At 43.9% G+C, this 14619-nt stretch overlaps 1 protein-coding gene across 1 annotated transcript in view; it reads left to right on the forward strand.

The window, feature by feature from the left end:
- The window catches only part of ABCC2 (ATP-binding cassette, sub-family C (CFTR/MRP), member 2), a 51529-nt gene that overhangs the window by 19908 nt on the left and 17002 nt on the right, over positions 1 to 14619 (forward strand). The window contains exons 12-19 of the mRNA XM_012661756.1: positions 2070 to 2207; positions 2774 to 2920; positions 4553 to 4637; positions 5359 to 5425; positions 6952 to 7078; positions 8608 to 8784; positions 9793 to 9960; positions 12482 to 12662. Of these exons, the coding sequence (XP_012517210.1) occupies positions 2070 to 2207; positions 2774 to 2920; positions 4553 to 4637; positions 5359 to 5425; positions 6952 to 7078; positions 8608 to 8784; positions 9793 to 9960; positions 12482 to 12662 (1090 nt within the window). The remainder of the gene's footprint in view (positions 1 to 2069; positions 2208 to 2773; positions 2921 to 4552; positions 4638 to 5358; positions 5426 to 6951; positions 7079 to 8607; positions 8785 to 9792; positions 9961 to 12481; positions 12663 to 14619) is intronic.

Here is a 14619-nt window from a genome sequence, read left to right on the forward strand (position 1 = left end):
TTGTATATATCTCTAAAAGAAGAACTTCCTTTGTTAATATAGCCACAATATCATTATCACACCTAAAAAAAATTAACAATCATTCTTCGATGCCATCAAATTTCCCCAGTTGCCTTATACACACCTTTTTTGTTTTTACTGTTTGTTAGTTTAAATAAGGACCCCCAAAAATGTCTATGCATGGCATTTAGTTGATAATGTTTTTTTTTAATTTTTAAAACTTTTTATTAGTTGATAGTGTTTTTAATCTACCCCTGCATCTCTCTCTCTCTCTTTCTCTCTCTCTCGGTTATGTTGAAGAAACCAGGTTATTTTCTTCTTTCCTGTATTTCTTGTAAGTTGGTAGTTAGATCTAAAGGCTTGATCGTATTTACATTTGGGTTTTTTAGCTGGGGGAGGGGCACAAGGTAACTTTCAAATGGTGCTGTGCGCTTCCAGTCAGCAGCAATGATAACTATTCAGTGGATCTGGGTGTTCTCAGCCTGATTTTCCCTTATAAAGTTTCCTGCCATTCCCTCACCTATGCTTTAAATGTAGACATGAGACTGGCAACAAAGAAGTGATCAGGGGTGAGTGGTTGACTGGTGAGCGAAGCTTCATCTGTGTTTACAGCCGCTCCCCATCTCCTGCATCAGCAGCAGAACTCTGCCTCCTCCACGTCCCCACCCTCCCACCTGCTGCCATCCATGGAAAAATTGTCTTCCATGAAACCGGTCCCTGGTGCCAAAAGGTTGGGGACCGCTGACCTAGAGCAGTGGTTCGTGACCCTAGCACATCAAGATCACCTGAGAAGCTTGTGTAGCCCACTGGGGCTGAGGCCCTACTTCAGACCATTTAAACTGGACTTTCGGGGGGTGAGGCCCAGACATCTGTATATTTAAAGATCTTCCTAGGTGATTCTAAGATGCGCTAAGGTTGAAAACCACTGTCATATAAATTTTACAATCATTGCCTAGATCTGTTGTTTCATTGGGAATTGCAAAAGGATGATATTTAATCCTATTCTTTTTTTGGCATTGATTAGCTGGAATTCTATAATTCAACAATAGTTGGTTACCCTAAAATGAAGTTTGTACAAGATAGGCAAGATAAATGCTTGATTCTTTGCCTCTATTTACCAGTTTTCAAAATAATGCATGTCATCCTCCAGAGGTGACCAATAAGTTTTTCTAAAAAGAAATATTGTTTTGGATTAATGGATTTTGCCCTAAGCTTCTTGAAAATGAAACAGAGGGCCCTTTCAACTTCCTGTTATTTCTCCACACAGAGCTCTGATATGTCTTTCTGTTAATGTGGCAAAATTAAAAGATAGACCTGGTTTTGAATGTCACTTGCTATTTTGATGACTTTGGGCATGTTACCTAGCCTCTTTCAAGCTTATTTTCTTATATTTAAATGGAGACAATAATTCTTCAAAAGTAGGGTGACTAACTCATCTTGATTTGCCCAGAACCTTCCCAGTTTGGGCAGTGAAAGGCCTATGTCCTGGGCAACCCTCAATCCCAGGAAAATTGGGATAGTTGCTCACACTAAGGTTTTTATAAAGATTAAGTGAGGCCTGGCACAGAGGCTCACACCTGTAATCCTAGCACTTTGGGAGGCCAAGGAGGGAGGATAGCTTGAGCTCAGGAATTTGAAACTAGCCTGGGCAATATAGTGAGATCCCATCTCTACAAAAAATAAGAAAAATTAGCTGAGTGTGGTGGTGTACACCTGCAGTCCCAGCTGCTCAGGAGCCTGAGAGAGGAGATCTCTTGAGCCCAGGAGTTCAAGGCTGTAGTGAACTATGATCATGCCACCGCACTCTAGCCTGGGCAACAAGAGGAATATCCTGTTTGTAAAAAAAAAAAAAAAATGGTAAAAAAGTGAGATAATGTATATAGAATGCTTTGTACTTTATACGTAGTAGGTTGTCAACAAATGCAAGCTACCTTTCTGTAATCGTACTTCATAATCTGGATTTCCAACCTCCACACTTTAGGGAGCATATCCTGAAACACAGGTGGATCAAATGCACCTGGGACCCTTTTGGGCACCAATGTGAGCTGTGTTCTTTTCTAACTTATTAGATTCTGAAATATTTTGCCTGGGAACCTTCATTCAAAGACCAAGTCCACAAACTTCGGAAGAAGGAGCTCAAGAACTTGCTGCTCTTTGGTCGGATACAGGCTGTGATAACATTCCTCTTATACTTAGCTCCGGTCCTGGTGAGTAGCCAAGGAGTCAGCGGGCTGGGTGTCCTTTTGGACGGGAGTCAGCTGGCTGAAGAGCAAGTTCTATTTTTGATAGACTACCTAGCACGTCTAGGCCTGACCCCCAAACCCAGGGAACTTAGTCTCCCTCCTCGACTCCCTGTGCTGCTATTCCTACTTAGTACCTGCTAACTCTAGTTTCACCCTTGTTTACTGTTTGGTGGTCTGGCAGCCTAGAGCAAGTTTTAGGATGTACAGCAGCATGAATGTAGTATACAGGAATGATTTGCATAGGGGGGCTTCTTATCTTACTGGGGGAGATGGTATGGGTCTATAGTGGAAGGAACGCTGATATAGGAATCAGGAGACCCAAGCTGTGGTCCTAATAATCCATTAATTGACTTTGTGACCTTGGGGAAGATATTTCCTCCTCTCCTAGGCTCATTTTTCTCATCTGTAACATGAGGAGATTGGGATAATCCTCAAGCTCCTGCAACTCTGATAGGTTGTGTTCCTAAAACTTAGCACAGGCTGCTTGGTCCCTTTTAGGCATACGTTGCTCATGACCTTGCTCTTTCCAGGTGTCTGTGATCACGTTTACTGTTTATGTCCTGGTGGATAGCAACAATGTGTTGGATGCAGAGAAGGCTTTCACCTCCATCACCCTCTTCAACATCCTGCGCTTTCCCCTGACCGTCCTTCCCATGGTGATCTCCTCTGTGCTCCAGGTAGGTTAGAACTCTTACTGCCAACTGTCTGTCTCTGGTCAAAAGCCTTAGAGTCCAGAATGACTTGCCTATCACATCCCATGTCTAGCTTCTGCTGGTGAACTTTCAATTAGAGAGCTCTATGTGGTCTCTGCAGACCAGTGGTTTGATTTTAGTAAAATCATGAGCTCTCTGAGTCCCAGCTTATCTGACTATAAAATGAGGATAATCATACCAATCTCATCTACTTCACAGGGAGACAATCTTGTGAATGCATTTAGTGAGATTATTATGATTAGCCTTGGTGCTGGGAACATTGCTAAGTCCTTTTTCCAGCTCAGCTTCTCCCATATTTTTCCAAAGTTCTTGAGTTGTTGATATAGCATTAGGCAAATATGACACAAAGGCAAAGAAAGACCTTTCGTTTGCATGAACCCATGTGGTGGTCAAACCAAATAAAAATTGGGAGGCTTAAGCTGTCAGAAAATGAGTTTGGAGTTTAGGATGCCTTGGATTGGCCGGAGGGAATGTCTGGGTTCTGAACACTGAGCACTGTCACTGAGATGGGCCAAGTACTAGATCTCAGGAGGGAGTTCACAAGGCAGGTGACAGACTGATGACAGGGCCAGAATGACGGGGTAGAGTATAGTGACCTGCATTCATCCCAGAGATGTCTGGCTTCAGACAGCTCAGGCCGTAGGAAGGACTAGGGTTGAGGAGAAGGCCTCCCTGTCCTGGAGGGTGTGAAGAAAAACTGACATATTTGGCTGGTAAGGAAAAAACATGCTCTTTTTATTAGCTTATATAGATAGCAAAAGCAAGATTGGCAAAGGTGTCAGCTCCCAGCATTCCTTGCCACCCAGGATGACACTGAACCAAAAGGGGTCAGATAATAATGCAAAATGGGCAGTGGGGCCCTCTGTTTCTGAGGAGCTCATCCATGTAGCAGCTAAGCAGTGTTACAGCCTACAGTTGTACCCTAAGGAGGGAACAGGCAGAAACACTAACGCTTCGTCAGAGCATGGGTGGCAATGAGAAATCGTCTCATGACAGCCTTCCTAGCATATAGAGGGGCAGGTGAGAAACACCCCTTGTAGAAGCTCCTCAAAATCCTCCCAAGTTCTCATGTTCCAGGGGCACCATGGAACATGAGAACATTTAGGCCAGCTGTAATTTAAGCTATGTAGCCTCTGTGGAAATGTGCAAGGTCACCATGCACATGGTCGCCATGGGTAATTCCTGTACAGAGAGTCCTAGGAGTAGCTCAGTTAGGATATTGGATGGGTCATCAAGGCACAGACTCTATTAAATAAGAGCAAGCCAGGGGCACACTTACCAGAACCAAACAGAAGTTAGGGGTTTTTTTGGTCTTAGAAGGCAGGAGACAGTTTTTGGAACTGGGGCCAAAGCTTGGAGAGAGATAGAAGTATAATAGAATTGAAGTCCATGAGTCTTCTGAAGGGCTGAAATGGAGTATCTGTTTCTGTCTGGTCATGGTGGGATGGCTCCCAGGGCTGAGTCTGTGGTGGGCGTTAGGAGGTTGCAATTGTGGCAAATGGCAAATCGTGGACTGATGACAAAGCCAAACTCTTCTCCTTGCTTGTGCTTGTTACTGAGTTTTTTAAACTTGAGATCTTTTGTGTCCTTCTCTAGGCCAGTGTTGCCGCAAATCGACTAGAGAAGTACTTGGGAGGGGATGACTTGGACACATCTGCAATTCGACATGACTGCAATTTCGGTAAATGAATTTGGATGTTGCTTCCCAAACTTATTCACAGTGCCAGCACCAGAATGTTGACAAATAAGGGCTTAGCAGCAGCCAACTGATTGAAAGGGAGATAGGGGATTTGTCTCCAGCCTGTGCTTGCATAATAAGCACACTGTTTGTACTTATGTTTATGCTTAGAGCAGATTGCTTAACTAGATTGCTAAGTAAAGCTGGGCCGGTTATTCTGAGGATAAGCAGGGAATCCTGCAAAGGATTCAGAAAAAAAGAAGTCAGGAGGGAGCCAAGTGTGTGGGATTGGAAAGGCAGCCAGAGTGAAAGAATCCACAGGTTCTGAAGGTTCAAGGATTGGGGGCCATCCATGGCCAAAGTGAGCAGTGGGTCTGGAATCCATGGTGGGAGGATTTATAAGGATATATAAGGAGGTGGAATTCATACAAGGGACTAGGTAACAGAGATCCTAAGAATGTACCCAGAGTTTCTGTAGGTCAGGAAGCTGGGCTACCAACAGGCTTGGAACTCCTGAATCAAAAAGGACTTTGTAGGAAGGCCGCTTCTGGTCTCATCTGGGGAGCTTTCCTTTGCCGCCTGTTAGTGTGGGAGCCAGCACCTGACAGAGGCAATCTCAGGAGCTGGTGGAGGAAGCAGAGAGAGGCACGTGAGGTCTGAGAAAGGGCAGGCAGACACTCAGAGACTTTCATCTGATTAAAAGAGGGGGCTTTTTTCTCAACAGACAAAGCTATACAGTTTTCTGAGGCCACCTTTACCTGGGAACGTGATTTGGATGCCACAGTCCGAGAGTGAGTTACCTTCTCTTCACCCTGCTACTATTTATCCTCCTTGTCCTGTTCTCAGAAAATTCCACATAATGGAATATGTGGGGAAATGAGCTATGTACATGTGTTCGGTTAGATATAAGTATAGGCTGAACCTCTGGAGAGACAGGCTCAGAACCAAGATCCTGAACTTCTTTCCACATAACTGCATTTGTCACCCTGCTTTCCTACTGTGGGACTATGAATGTCCATCTGGGAACCCACGAAGACATTTGTTCTCCAGAGTGTGGCTGGAGGCAGTGCAGGGTTGGCAGGTGGCCCAGGTCTCTGGGTATGGTAAAAGATAGACACAAGAACCTGAACTCAACGTAAGTTCATTGATTCATTTAAGAATAGTAAGCAGGGACATTGCACTCTGACTTCTTTCCCCAGACTGGACAATGGGAACTGACTTTATAAGATTCAACTTCAGATCTGGAGATCCACATCAAATATCCATCTCCATACCCCATCCTGAAGGCCCACACACCTCCTCTGCCATGCGATGTGCTGCCCTAAGCCAGCCCCTCTTGCCACGCAGCTGCATGTAGTGTGTCTCTTAAGCCCTATGTGTAACACTATACCCAACTCACCCACTGAGCACAGCACGGAGGGCACCAGGAACCCGAGCAGGCCATTATCTTTCTTTCTTCACAACTGAGCACACCTTATTGTCTCCCTGCTACACCCATGACTTCTCACCCTTCTCTCCCATTTTCACAGCCTTTAACATGGACTCTGGACTCTTTCACAGCCTTGGGATGAGTCAGGACAGGAGCCCCTGCTCTGAACACTCCTAACCCAAAGGCTTCCCTTTGCTGAGAAGGAACTGGATAGAGCTTCCAATTTACTTCTATAAGTCTGCAAGAGGTTCAGCTCAATGGGCAGGGTCAGAAAGGCTATGAACAAGTTCCTGATATTCTTAATGTTCTATGGACTCAAATAACAGGGCTGGCACACAGAGCTCCCAGGAATCTAGCCCACTGTGGGCCCCTCCCCAGCCAGACACAGTTAAATCTTCAGGGGAGGGGCCAGGGAACCTGCTTTCAGCAAGTGTTCCAGTTGACTTATTAAGTAGCTAAATTTGGAAATCATTGATCTAGTTTAACCTTATTAGTTTAGAAACAACGGTCGTTAGTCCAAATGAAATGACCTTCTAAGATCACACAGCCCAGCAGTGACAGAGTTGGGACTTGAACCAGTCAGGTCTCCAGGCTCCCACTAGGGTCTTGTTCGATGGTACCACATTGATTCTAGGATAATTTTACCATTGGAAACCCACATTTGGCACAACAGCCTATAGATGAGTTGGATAAATTAGGGCTCTTTCTCTAAGCTTTTTTAAAAAAATCATAAGAGAAGCACGTTTGGGTCTTGTATATCCGAGGCAAATTTTCTAATCTTGAAGGAAAATCTAATAGCAGACTTCATGGAGAGTCAAAGAAGAGCCTTGAACTACTCTTGAATACCCACCCACTGCCATTGCCTTCAAATACACTTCTCTCTTTCAGTGTGAACCTGGACATCATGCCAGGCCAGCTGGTAGCTGTGGTGGGCACTGTGGGCTCTGGGAAATCCTCCTTGATGTCAGCCATGCTGGGAGAAATGGAAAATGTCCACGGTTACATTACCATCAAGGTGAGAAGAAATGCCAGTGGAGAGGACTTCTGACCCTCCAATGTGGGCCCCTTAGTGCTTTTTCCTCACTTGGGAGCAGGCGCTGAGGACAAGTAGGTGAGGCCTTGGAAACATCTGGTAGATTTGTGAACTGTAGATTCTCTGCCACTTCCCAGGCTTAAATAGTGAGACCCTGAGGTTAGGGTCTAGGAATCTGCATTTTTCATGAATTCTCCAGGTGGTTCTCATATGCACACTAAAGTGTGAAAACTGTTGACTGCAGTTACCTTCCTGCAAAGTATAGGCATTTCTGCTATATCTATGCATGTGTTTCTGAAAACCTCACATTCTGCAAACTGTGCAATAAAAATAATAGGATCTAGGAAAAAGAGTTGTAACAGATCACTAAAAACTTATATAACTTGTAACCAAAGTACCAACAAAAGCAATACTAACAAGTAACAACAACATCAAGAACAATAAAAATAGTAGCAATGTAAAATCAACCCTGGCATTTTGCACCCAACCATCACAATTAGTCTTGGACCTCTCACTTCTTCCTTCCAGAGCTAGATCTTTGATAGCATTTGCTTCCAATATAAAAATCTGATGTAGCGTTGATTTTATCAATTATGATTTTTCTTTTTAACACAGAGAAAACATTTCATGACATCTTCATCAGCACTCTGAACTTTTCCTGGGAGCTAAATTTGGGGAAAATTATAATTATTTTTGAATCATTAAACCAGCCACTACTTATATCAAAAAGAAGCATGTCTATAGATCTTCAGCTTTTTTCTTAAGATCTTCATATATTACTAAAGCTTTCTTTTTAATTATGAGGAAGCTTCCCCTGATTGCTTTATATTGACCCACCTGGAAAATTTTTAAGAACCATCTTCTTTTCCACGATATACTGACTTCATTTCCTGATTTACCAATCACTAATGGACTAAGTTGCATTTTAAAAAACATACATGTAGCAAAACAGAGCTACAGATTTATCTCTGTCTCTTAATTCCTTTGAGGAAGGTTTTTCTTGCTACTTATAACTGAGTTCTTCCTCAAGCACAGGCATTTGTCAGTCTCCATCTCTCTTTGGATATGATCTGTTTCATGTATTACCCTGACATTCTAATTTTAACCTCTTAATTCTTGCTTCCTAGTATGTCATCTACACCATTCCCCTTGTCAGTGTTAGCACTCTGTTGGTCCTAGTAAACTCATTGGGTTTGACTAAAACCTTGTTCTAGAAGCAGCACATGCATTCATCTTCTGATTTTTAGGATTGTGGCTAGAAAGCGATAGTCACAGGCACAAAAAAGAGGACTTTAAATGGTGAATAGGACATTGGCTCTTTTTCCCTGGTCAGTGCAACATTGTAACATGCAAATATAAGCACATTAATAAATATCAGATCCTCGGTTATCCTGACATACAGTTCTTCAAATCTAAGATCCATTTGTTCCTCCTCCCTCCAGCCGCCCCATCCTTCAATCCTGCATTTCTGGAGATACAATGGTAATGTGGTCTGATCCTTTTCCTTCCAGGGTACTACTGCCTATGTCCCACAGCAGGCTTGGATTCAGAATGGCACCGTAAAGGACAACATCATTTTTGGATCAGAGTTGAATGAAAAGAGGTACCAGCAAGTTCTGGAGGCCTGTGCTCTCCTCCCAGACTTGGAAATATTGCCTGGAGGAGACCTGGCTGAGATTGGAGAGAAGGTACTTGGGATAACAGAGATCTTGAAGGGTAAAGAAATATTGAAGAGAAAAAGTGAGGACGATGGTGCAGAGGTACATGGGAGTGAAATAGATGACCAATTTAGGTAGTCATGTTTGGAACAAACACCAGAAAACACGTGTTTGCACTAACTGGCCACAGTGTTCTGTGCAAATAAGTCAGAATTTTTAAGCTTTGTACCTGGAAGCAAATATAGGAATTACGTAATTTTAAATCAAAGATGATGAGGCAAAGGACCTGAGAAGCTAAGTTAACAGCAGCTGGTCCAAGGTTGATCTCACAGGGGGCGGGGCAGAAGTGAGGCCAAAGCCTAGGTGTCCTGATACAACCTCTTTAGATCAGTGAGGCCGGAGGAGGGTTCTACTAATCTGCTTCAGACACTCAAAAATTTATTGCAAATTATTTTCTCATGTTTTTAAATGCTTTTCTTAAAAAAGACTTCTAATGACTGTACTATATTTATTGTATAGATATAATTTATTTAGAAATCTCTAAATAAAGATCCTACATATTTAGATTATTTTCATCCTTCCTCCCCATTACTAAAAATGAATATAGCAATCTTTTGGGGACAAGAATCTTGACATGATAGAAGATTAGTGAAGATACAGCTCTAGAGTGATTTTGTCCATTAATTCAGCATATATTTATTGAGTACCTATTATGTGTCAGACACTATTTTAAGTGCTGGGGTTATATCCATGAACAAAAGAGAGAAAACCTCTGCCCTGGTACAGCTTTACATTCTTATGATATAAGAAACAATGAAAATATTAAATAAGTAAATTATACGATAAGAAATTATAAGTTGGGCGTATCTTTAATTATGGGGCCTTAAGTTATTTATTTGAATCTAAGTTATTTATTTATAAGAATTTTAAGCCTTTGCCAACATATTGAGGCAAACTTCTTCCTTTTACCCCTGTTTATTAGAGTCTGTAAAGGTGGGACAGGTAGCAGTGCTTAATAGAAATTCTTTTCTTCTTCAGGGGATAAATCTCAGTGGGGGCCAGAAGCAGCGGATCAGCCTGGCCAGAGCTACCTATCAAAATTCAGACATCTATCTTCTGGATGATCCCCTGTCTGCTGTGGATGCTCATGTGGGAAAACATATTTTTAATAAGGTCTTGGGCCCCAATGGCCTGTTGAAAGGCAAGGTGAGAAATCATTTAAAGTGATGAAGACATGAGGGTGGGCATGGGAGGGAGGGGACCACACACATCTCTCAGGACAGCTGTTGTGCTGAATCAGAGTCCCTTATTTACATGCCCCCTGGGCTCCTTAGGAAATACCATGTCAGACTAGTCTCCTAGGAGACTACCCCACGGAGGCATAGTGAGGACATGGCTCATGCGGGAACCGGCCAATTTGACACCCATTCTGGAGCTTTGACATTGAGCTTCTTAGGATGATTGCTTATGATAAAAAGTACTTTGGGACCTGTGGTCATAATAAGAAATATACTTGGTTTTTGTCTCCAGTTCCTGGCACAGGCTCCTAAAACTCTTGTAATTTTCTGAGTGATAGGAGTGTCTTTTGTTATTCATAATGAGCCCCTTTGGATCACAATGGAGTTTATGCTAATGAGATGACTTATGGTAGGGCCCCTAGACAGTCTTAGTCTGGGGCTGAAAGATGAAGCGATTAGAGGGTTGGAACCTTCAGCCCTATCTAACCTACCTCCAGGTAGGGAAGGGGACTGGAGGCTGAGTTATAAAAGCTCTTGAACAATGAGATTTGGCAAGCTTCCACATTGGTGAACACATCAAGGTGCTGGGAGGTGGTGCAGGTGGAGAGGGCATGAAAGCTCTCTACCTCCCTCCACCTCATACTTACCCTGTGCATCTCTTCCACTTGGCTGTTCCTGAGCTGTATCCTTTACAGTAACCTGTAGACACAAGTGAAGTGTTTTCCTGAGATCTGTGAGCCATTCTAGCAAATTATGGAACCTGACGGGGGGTTCATGGAAACCCCCAATTTATAGCCAGCTGGTCAGAAGTATGGGCAGCCCAAGACTTGCTACTGGCATCTGAAGTGGGGGCAGTCTGATGGGACTGAGCCCTTAAGGTGTGGGGTCTGTGGTAACTCCAGGGAGTTAGTTTCAGAATTGAATTGAATTGTTGGACACCTAACTGGTGTCACAGAATTGGTTGGTGTCAAAAAACACTCCAGAGGACCCAACAATTCACCTTGCTGGTGGGACAGAGGTCATCTTGTACATATTAGAGCTATGAGAAAACTAGGCCTGGAAAGGGTGATTCAGTCTGAACATAGAGATAATACCTAATACTTATTGAGTATTCAGTATGTCCCAGGCCTGTGCTAAGAGTTTTAACTGCACAGTCCCATTTGAGTCTCACAATGCCTCTGTCAGATGGTATAGGTCAAGTGGCCAGAGCAAGTCACTAGAGCTGGTTGTAGGTGGAGAATAAGCTTTCCTTACCATGGGCAAATTGTCGTGCTTGTCCTGATACAGTGGGCTGAGTCAGAGAGGGGCTGATAGAGCCCCTCTGTCAATAACAGCATTTCTCTTGGCACTGGGCAGTGAGACTCCAACTGAATTTGGCCTCTTCCCTTTAAGATTTCTTGAATGCTGGTAATCAGAGGATGGCAGGGTTGATGAGACCTGGGCTGCTGTTCCCCTGAAGCCCTTTGCCTGATCAGCGAGTCAGCAGGAACTCACTCTCCCTCCTGTTCCTGGTCCCGGCTTTGGTCCTTGAGGCCTTTTTGGTTTCACTCATTCATGAGCTGAATACCCACCCTGTTCCGGGCTCATTGCAATGAATGGGTATGCATAGGTGGAAAAGTCTAGTCCTTGTTCTCAAGTAACTTAAAATCTAATGGGAAGGCATACAGAAAAGCAAATAATAATATTAGAATACAGGAGCTGTTTTAATAGTAGTCTATACACGCTATGATGGCAACATTGGAAGAATGCCCAAGTTTGCCTGAGACTGACGAAAGGCACCAGGAGAGTTGGCTTTGAGCTGACATTTAAGAGACGAATATCTCCTAGATATTCTAGATAAGAGGGGCCTAGTCTCTCTGGGGCTGTGAGCAGAGGCAGGGGGCTTAGGTTCTCTCTCCAGAAGCCCATTTCAAGCCCATAGTCCCTAATTGAGCCACATTACTGACCCATAAGTGTTTGTCTTTCTTTGAGTGGAGCTCCTGTCTCAGGAGTCAGTAGACAGGAATACAGGGGATGCCAGGTTTCTGACACCAGGGAGAAACATTCTCATCCCACAATGTTTCTAGCATGTGGAAAGAATTTGGGCAGGTCACGTTCATTCAATTAAGTGAAAAGGGCGGTTAGTTAGCTATTCAGTTAGTTTTGTATACATTTGTCATATTTATAGGCTTTGATCTCAGATGATATTCCTAAGCCCAACCATTAGTTACCCAGGAACGTGGAGGAGAATGTGTGCAGGGCAAACGTCATTGTCACTACGGGAAAATAACTGAGTGGATCTGCGGTGATGAGAGTCTCATCTCACACATGGAGTTGGGTTTTAAGATGAGATTCTGGGAAGAAAAGGAAGTAAAATAGGCCAAGTGCTCAGGGCCACATTGTGAAGCAAAGCCCCACAGCGAGTTGACATGCCTGTTTTCCTCTTTTGAGTAAGCCAGGGAAGAGGGTGGACATAGGGTCGTTAACACAACTTAATGTTATTTTTACAGACTCGACTCTTGGTTACACATAACATTCACTTTCTTCCCCAAGTGGATGAGATTGTGGTTCTGGGGAATGGCACCGTGTTGGAGAAAGGATCCTACAGTGCTCTGTTGGCAAAGAAAGGAGTGTTTGCTAAGAATCTAAAGACGTTCCTAAAACATGCGGGTCCTGAAGGGGAAGCCACAGGTATGTAAGGAGGATTGGAACAGGATAGAACTTGGGGCATGGGTGGAAATGGTAAACCCATGTTTGCCTCCCGAACTGTTCAGTATCCAATGAACTAGACTTGGAAGTGAATAACTCAGAGATTCAAACTCTGCCTTCTGTGTTCTGTGTCTCTATAAAGAAACACAGAAATTGAAACTCTCTGCCTGGGCCAAACTGGTGGCTTATCCTGTTCATCCGGTATCTGACATGCAATCAAAGAACACTTTTTAGAAGGGTGCACCTGAAGGTTTGGGTTAGGAACCTTGTGCAAGGAGCACCAGATTCACAGGTCCCTCTTTTAGGAGTGCCATGCTCCTGTTGACTTTAGTCACACGTGACACCTCAACTACTTCAAATCCATTAAAACCAGTTTCTGGAAAGTTGGCACTAATAGAGTACTTCTAAATTCTTGGTAAGTCCTAACAAAGGGATCTTGATGAATACACCAAAAACCACTGGGTGTCTGAACCAGAAAAAAAATCATGGCAGTTGCATAGTCTCACAGTATACCATAGGAATAGACCTGAATGTCACCACCTTGAGTTCACCGATTAGCTCCAGTCAGCCATGGAGCCCTGTTTAAGGACCTGCCAGCAGGAGTCCTGTGCATAGGTGTGGTTAGCAGCTTCAGGTGGTGGTCACCAGCAGGAGGTTAGGACATTCAAGAGAATGCCGGGACATTCCAGAAATAGAGTGGAAGCATATTTAAATGGGGAGCACAAGAATGTGAAAGAAAAGTCTACACCAGGAAGTCTGCAAGCTTTGGCAGGACAGGGCAGAAATGAAAAACAGGAGGATGTGGGTGATAGAGACCAGGAGCCAGGCCCGGAGGGTTGGGGAGGGGGGTCAGGGACCAGCAGAAGGAAAGGAGTCAAGGCTTTTTACCAGCCTTTATTTGCTCTAGGTATTGACCTGGAAAGAACAATAAGCACCTGTCTGGAATGGGACGTGAAGTTTCCAAGCAAAGGACAATGTCTAATGCTAGATCTCCCGAGTCATTGCTCAACCAAACACGTCACCACATCTGGGCAGTTTTCTTATGCTAACTCTAAACACTTTTTCTCTGATTTGCCTGGGTCTGAGTTTCAGGATTCTGTTGTAAACCCCCACGGGTGGATCGCCCCTTTCAAAGTATCCTGTCTTTTGTGTACAAAGGATAGTTTGAAACCCAGCAGTAAGCTCTTGTTCTGGGGAACATTGAGAGGACATTTCTGAGAAGTTTTGTAAGCCCCAGAGTCAAGCTCTGGGACTTGGGACTTGGTGGAATGAAGAGAAGGGCAGGAGGGCGAGGTGAGCTGCCTTGACATTGATTCTGTGTATTAGCTGCTGTAACAAAACACCCAAACTGGATGCCTTCAATAACAGAAATTTATTGTCTCACACTTCTGGAGGCCAGAAGGGCAAGATGAAGGTGTCAGAAGGATTGATTCCTTCCTAAGATGCTAGGCCAGGATCTGTTTGACGCCTCTCTCCTAGTTTCTGGTGTTTTCTGGCAGTCTTTGTTGCTGCTATTCATGGCTGTTGTTCCTCCTGTTTGTTTAGTTTTCTGAACTAATTCTGTGAAGTCTCTATTCTTTGTCGGGTATGGCCACTGAAGTCTCTGCTTGGTTGGCTTAGTGGTCAGCTAATGATCGGATAGACATGTCCTTAAGTGCTTAGAATGGTAAGTCTCTCGGTCTTTGCTCAGAGGCTCTGTGGCAGGGAGGAGGGGGTGACGGGGAGGAGAGTATGTCTTCAGCAATCCAGAAATATACATCCCTGCCTTAGCCTTTGCTTCCAGTTTATACAGAGCCATATGGTCTGCCAGAAGTGAGAGATTAGGGCCTTCTCCAGTCTTCTCTGGACTCGTGCCTAGCCCTACACGTGTGTGGCATTCTAGATTTCCAGGAATATATCAGAGTTATCAAAGCCTCCTGTGGACATCTTATTTCCCAGC

The sequence above is a fragment of the Propithecus coquereli genome, unplaced genomic scaffold (genome assembly GCF_000956105.1).
Source record: "Propithecus coquereli isolate 6110/MARCELLA unplaced genomic scaffold, Pcoq_1.0 Scaffold73, whole genome shotgun sequence".
In the NCBI taxonomy this organism is placed as follows: domain Eukaryota; kingdom Metazoa; phylum Chordata; class Mammalia; order Primates; family Indriidae; genus Propithecus; species Propithecus coquereli.